This window comes from Vanessa tameamea, chromosome 29 (genome assembly GCF_037043105.1).
Source record: "Vanessa tameamea isolate UH-Manoa-2023 chromosome 29, ilVanTame1 primary haplotype, whole genome shotgun sequence".
Taxonomy (NCBI): Eukaryota; Metazoa; Arthropoda; class Insecta; order Lepidoptera; family Nymphalidae; genus Vanessa; species Vanessa tameamea.
In genome coordinates, this window is record NC_087337.1 from 6060123 (window position 1) to 6066265 (window position 6143).

General features: G+C 36.9%; 3 protein-coding genes across 4 annotated transcripts in view; 2 read left to right on the forward strand and 1 right to left on the reverse strand.

The window, feature by feature from the left end:
• The window catches only part of LOC113403635 (leucine-rich repeat serine/threonine-protein kinase 1), a 49947-nt gene extending 49395 nt beyond the window's left edge, over nucleotides 1-552 (reverse strand). Inside the window, exon 1 of the mRNA XM_064219643.1 lies at nucleotides 424-552. Coding sequence (XP_064075713.1) covers nucleotides 424-474 — 51 coding nt within the window. The 5' untranslated portion in view covers nucleotides 475-552. The remainder of the gene's footprint in view (nucleotides 1-423) is intronic.
• On the forward strand, nucleotides 415-2766 carry LOC135194358 (uncharacterized). Of its 2 annotated transcripts, none has more exons than XM_064219740.1 (3): nucleotides 415-555; nucleotides 1204-1863; nucleotides 2177-2766. In XM_064219740.1, the coding sequence occupies exons 2-3, from the start codon at nucleotides 1365-1367 to the stop codon at nucleotides 2668-2670; spliced, it is 993 nt and encodes a 330-aa protein (XP_064075810.1). In that variant the 5' UTR covers nucleotides 415-555; nucleotides 1204-1364; the 3' UTR covers nucleotides 2671-2766. The 2 variants fall into 2 exon arrangements, with proteins under 2 accessions (XP_064075810.1, XP_064075809.1); XM_064219739.1 differs by lacking the exon at nucleotides 415-555 and adding an exon at nucleotides 1011-1135.
• Nucleotides 2767-3069: 303 nt separating this feature from the next.
• LOC113393738 (uncharacterized) overlaps nucleotides 3070-6143 on the forward strand; it is a 67311-nt gene continuing 64237 nt past the window's right edge. Inside the window, exons 1-2 of the mRNA XM_064219892.1 lie at nucleotides 3070-3263; nucleotides 3869-3955. Of these exons, the coding sequence (XP_064075962.1) occupies nucleotides 3178-3263; nucleotides 3869-3955 (173 nt within the window). The 5' untranslated portion in view covers nucleotides 3070-3177. The remainder of the gene's footprint in view (nucleotides 3264-3868; nucleotides 3956-6143) is intronic.

A 6143-nucleotide genomic window follows, 5' to 3' on the forward strand; every position in this document is an offset into this window, starting at 1 on the left:
TATTTTCCATTTCAATATGTGCTATCAAGTATATGATTATTTAGTTCAATTAATCAGAAAAAACATAAAAGTCACAAATGGGTCTAAACATGTTTTAAGAAAAAAATGATGAAGGAATAAAATTTGAAATGTATTAAAGATCTATGTATATCAAATGATAAGAAGGATATTACGTTAATCCATACCATAAAATAATAACAAAATAACTTACCTATGGATACAAAATATAAGACACCTACAAAATTCTAATTAGACTATGACTATAGTCAAATAGAATATTTATAAATAATATGTAATCAAGCAATTTGTTAACTATTCCGTGTTATTGCAAAACCTACACGGCCTCACACGTAAATATGTTATAATTACGACATTCTATCGCGATGAAAATTTTTATCTCTAGTCGCGAAAACAAGTGCCTACCTGATGTAGGAGCCGTCCTTGGAAGTGTTCCTCGTCTGGCGACAGATCCATTGTAATACTTTAACACAATTTCACTCAATTCACTTGCATTTCCGCATCAAACAATCGCTCAAGCGTTACAAATTCATTGCGGTTAGACAAATTCATTTTATCTTTGAAAAACTCAATGAAGCCAACATTAAAATGGAAGATAGTCTAACACTTGTGTGTTTCAAATAAATAGAAACTATTAGAATTGTCTTTAAAATTAGAAATGGGAGAAAATTTCACATATTTTGGATATATTGATTTTAAATGATCGTCATTTAGAAATGACAGCTTACAGATGATTTTGTTTGGATACTTGCACTTGCAAAACAGATTATGAATGACAGTTACATTAATGATATAATTCTATCTTATGACCTACACTGTAATCAGAAAAATATTTAAAATTATTATTTTATTTGGCCCTATGTATATACATATATACATACTTAAAGTAACCATTTATACGAAATCAAATTTTATTTTATTTAATAATATATTGTGTCATACACAAATAAAAACTACCTTCAATGTAACTTTAATATTACACAATGTGTTGTAAAAAAGTTTGTTTATATATAGTAAAGAAAAACAAGTACAGTATCCAAAATGTGGCAAAGTTCGAAAGAAGAATGGGAGAGGCGAAAAACTTACTTGATACGAAGTTTATTTGAGGATTTACCTAGTAAGCTGTAGTATAATATACCCAGTACAAAATTTAGACATAATCAGCTTTTTTTCTTTTAATTTTAGCACTGTCCCCTATAAATGAAAGCCAAGAGCCAACATTACCATCGCAAAGCGATGAGATTTATAGACCAGAGAGTCCCTTGCCAGATCTTATAATAGAAAAAGAGCCTCGAAAATGTATACACGATGAAACTGAAGAATTCTATCACAAATTAGCGAAAGAAATGAGAAGGCTTTATAAAAAAGACTTCCTAAACATCGACTACGATACAAGCAGTTATGGTAGTATAGGTTTTGAAAGCGGAGACGATAATCTAAGGCAACAAGGTACTTTTGATAGCGAAAGCAGAACTTTAGTGCTCGATAAATCAATTGGAGAAGCTAAACTGGGTGAAGGGGAATATTCTCAAACAACCAGCGATGAAACCAATCAAGAGGTGGCTAGATCGACAAGCTCTTACACGGAGAGTACTGAATCAGAAGAGAGTATCGGACATGAAGAAATAATAACAAAAGCTGATGTCCATACAGTCGTTGTCAAAATGTCGAAACGATCGTTGCATGAAAGGTATTCAAGCAAGGAATGGGATGCCAGCAGCCGAAGTTACTTGACAAAACAAACGGATGTATCCTCTACAACGACAAGCCAACAAAGTTACGACACAGAAGCAAATGAAACGGAAGCTGGACAAGAAGTGATGAAGGAACTTGCAATAACTACAGGTCGATATTTTATAATAATACCGAATTAAATCGAGAAATTCTCAATTCGCAGCCTGGATGTCGTAGTGTTAACACTCCAGTGTCTCGGAAAACACATAAAGCCATTGTGCTGCGCTTTAATTCCCTTCTGTGGTTGATATATATTTGATGAAATAATTCTAATAAACTTATACTTATATATTTATTATTACAAGGTTGAAAAAGTAAAATTAGTAAAACTAGAAAACAAATTATATTATTTTAAATTTGAACACAATAGTTAAAACGATATAATATTATAAAACGACTAATGATGTTATATAAAATGTTACAGAAGCAAGTCCAGAGATTATCAGTCCGAGACAAAATATAAATGATCAGTGTACACCAGAAATTATAAGACGGCGTCAAACAATATGTTCTGAATATTCTTTATCGCATCATGAACTGCCCATATGGGAAAGTAACGATAAAGACATTGACGAGAGTTTTGGAGTCGACATTGCACACGCAATAGCTTCGGGCAGTGAAATGGAAATAGCCGATTCTTCTCCCTCTGATTTCAATATGTATTGTACGGTAACATCTACACCGAAATCATTAAAGAGAGTCCTGAGTCCTCGGGCGAGGATAATTAAAAGATACAGAAAACGTTTGGTTTCGTACTCGACCTCGTCAAGCGGAAGTAAAGATGGAAAGCGCCAGGCAGCACTCCAAACATCATTCTCAGATGATGAACCGACTTGGAAAGATCTTTGGAAAACCTTTTTTGTAGGCGTACCCGCCGTTTATAATATTTGCTCTTGTAGCAATCATGTTTGTTCGTAAAGTATGATATTTTGATTGACTGATTTATTACTAATTTACATTTTCTACTCAGTGTAGATCGTTTTTGTTTTGTTAATGTTTTGATAAAAATACACTATTTCGTTTTCGCATTATTTTTTTATTTTTCTAATAATTTGTTTTAAATTATACCCAAGGACAGATTCTTAAAGATATAGGGGATTTTTTTCACCATAAATTACTGTAAATTAAAATGTAATGTATACATAACTTCTTCTTTTAGACTTAAATTCATTAAAAATAAAATTTAAGTTAAATATAAACAAATCTCAATACACAATAGAAAATTATATTTTGATTAAAACGACGAGTTTATAAACTAACATTATAGAAAAGCATATTATTATAATTTATTATCGTAACGCAAAGTGTAAACGACAACATGTCAGGTAGCTGACGAAACGTCATAACATGAGCACTAGAGGTTAGAACTGTAACAATTCTTAGCTATTATTCGTAAATTGTAATATAACATTTATAAAATAAACAATGGCACCTTCTGAAGGTAATTTAAAGGATTTAGATGAGAAAACTTCAGACATTATTGTAAAATTCGTCTCTGATGTAAGAAATGGGTAAGTGGATTCAATTTTAACTTATAATCCGATTGTACTTGTTGCTTTTATAAGAATAATTACAGAAATTATTTTTAACTTGATATTTTAAATTAAAAACTTAACATAATATTGCAACTCACTAATAAACAAGCCATTGGCTGCTTCTGTCTATAATAGATTGTATTTTGGCACAGTTATAGCGATGACAGTCTCGTGAATACAATGGTTTATTTTTAATGTTAAATTCTTATTGAGTTTTTCTATTAAGAAATTTTTAGTAGCAGCCTAACTGGGATGAGGGATGTATAAACACTCCCAAAGCTTGGTAAACATGTAAAGCCATTAGTTTTGCACTTGAACCATCTGTTCGGGTCATATTGCTGGCCTATGGGATACAGAAGTGATGTTGTTGATACAGAAGGGATACAGAAGTGAAGGGTTACAGAAGTGATGAAATATAGACTGCACTTGTGGTATTCTACACACTCAAGCACTATATTAGCTCGTGGGTAGTTGACTGTCCTCCTTTGAAGGCCGTCACAAGTGAAAACTATCAAGACAACATCATTACCTGAGCTCTATTTGTGTAATTTTTAAGTTACATAACCTGTTCTTTTTTACAGAAAAATTCAGGGATCTAAGAACATTGCCGTGGCAACAGTTGATGTACTCGAACAGATCATCAGTGAGTCTGAAAGCACTAATGCACTGTAAGAATTCATTTATTAATCATTTACTGTTGATTGTAGAAAGATAGTTTTGAGTCATCTGACTTAATCTCAATTTCTGAGAGTCCATTTATATAATATATATATATATATAAACACCACTTCCCAAGATTGTCTCTTAGGAAGGTGCCATTGAATGTCAGAGTGACTACAGGCACAGGGAACCCAACATCTCAGTTCCCAAGGTTGATGATGCATTGGTTATGTAAGAAATGTTTAAAATTGCATACAGCGCTAATGTCTATGAATGGTATGGTAACAAAATTATAAAGTATCTTTAAGAAGTACCAACAAGTAACTCAGTAGATACTCTTTAACATACCATACAATATAGAGGCATGCTCATAGAAACGAAATTAATCTACAAATTATATATTTTTAAGGTTTTTTTTTAATAAGTTTGTATGTATGTATGTATGTATGTATGTATGTATGTATGTATGTGTGTGTGTCTGTGTGTCTGTGTGTGTGTGTGTGTGTGTGTGTGTGTGTGTGTGTGTGTGTGTGTGTGTGTGTGTGTGTGTGTGTGTGTGTGTGTGTGTGTGTGTGTGTCTGTGTGTCTGTGTGTCTGTGTGTCTGTGTGTGTCTGTGTGTGTCTGTGTGTGTCTGTGTGTGTCTGTGTGTGTCTGTGTGTGTCTGTGTGTGTCTGTGTGTGTCTGTGTGTGTCTGTGTGTGTCTGTGTGTGTCTGTGTGTGTCTGTGTCTGTCTGTGTCTGTCTGTGTCTGTCTGTGTCTGTCTGTGTCTGTCTGTGTCTGTCTGTGTCTGTCTGTGTCTGTCTGTGTCTGTCTGTGTCTGTCTGTGTCTGTCTGTGTCTGTCTGTGTCTGTCTGTGTCTGTCTGTGTCTGTCTGTGTCTGTCTGTGTCTGTCTGTGTCTGTCTGTGTCTGTCTGTGTCTGTCTGTGTCTGTCTGTGTCTGTCTGTGTCTGTCTGTGTCTGTCTGTGTCTGTCTGTGTCTGTCTGTGTCTGTCTGTGTCTGTCTGTGTCTGTCTGTGTCTGTCTGTGTCTGTCTGTGTCTGTCTGTGTCTGTCTGTGTCTGTCTGTGTCTGTCTGTGTCTGTCTGTGTGTGTCTGTGTGTGTCTGTGTGTGTCTGTGTGTGTCTGTGTGTGTCTGTGTGTGTCTGTGTGTGTCTGTGTGTGTCTGTGTGTGTCTGTGTGTGTCTGTGTGTGTCTGTGTGTGTCTGTGTGTGTCTGTGTGTGTCTGTGTGTGTCTGTGTGTGTCTGTGTGTGTCTGTGTGTGTCTGTGTGTGTCTGTGTGTGTCTGTGTGTGTCTGTGTGTGTCTGTGTGTGTCTGTGTGTGTCTGTGTGTGTCTGTGTGTGTCTGTGTGTGTCTGTGTGTGTCTGTGTGTGTCTGTGTGTGTCTGTGTGTGTCTGTGTGTGTCTGTGTGTGTCTGTGTGTGTCTGTGTGTGTCTGTGTGTGTCTGTGTGTGTCTGTGTGTGTCTGTGTGTGTCTGTGTGTGTCTGTGTGTGTCTGTGTGTGTCTGTGTGTGTCTGTGTGTGTCTGTGTGTGTCTGTGTGTGTCTGTGTGTGTCTGTGTGTGTCTGTGTGTGTCTGTGTGTGTCTGTGTGTGTCTGTGTGTGTCTGTGTGTGTCTGTGTGTGTCTGTGTGTGTCTGTGTGTGTCTGTGTGTGTCTGTGTGTGTCTGTGTGTGTCTGTGTGTGTCTGTGTGTGTCTGTGTGTGTCTGTGTGTGTCTGTGTGTGTCTGTGTGTGTCTGTGTGTGTCTGTGTGTGTCTGTGTGTGTCTGTGTGTGTCTGTGTGTGTCTGTGTGTGTCTGTGTGTGTCTGTGTGTGTCTGTGTGTGTCTGTGTGTCTGTGTGTCTGTGTGTCTGTGTGTCTGTGTGTCTGTGTGTCTGTGTGTCTGTGTGTCTGTGTGTCTGTGTGTCTGTGTGTCTGTGTGTCTGTGTGTCTGTGTGTCTGTGTGTCTGTGTGTCTGTGTGTCTGTGTGTCTGTGTGTCTGTGTGTCTGTGTGTCTGTGTGTCTGTGTGTCTGTGTGTCTGTGTGTCTGTGTGTCTGTGTGTCTGTGTGTCTGTGTGTCTGTGTGTCTGTGTGTCTGTGTGTCTGTGTGTCTGTGTGTCTGTGTGTCTGTGTGTCTGTGTGTCTGTGTGTCTGTGTGTCTGTGTGTCTGTGTGTCTGTGTGTCTGTGTGTCTGTGTGTCTGTGTGTCTGTGTGTCTGTGT

Coding starts and splice junctions, on each gene's coding strand:
- LOC135194358 (XM_064219739.1), top strand. CDS start 1,060: ATGTGGCAAAGTTCGAAAGAAGAATGGGAGAGGCGAAAAACTTACTTG. Junction 1,136..1,203: donor TTTATTTGAGGATTTACCTA/GTAAGCTGTAGT, acceptor TTTTAATTTTAG/CACTGTCCCCTATAAATGAA. Junction 1,864..2,176: donor GGAACTTGCAATAACTACAG/GTCGATATTTTA, acceptor AAAATGTTACAG/AAGCAAGTCCAGAGATTATC.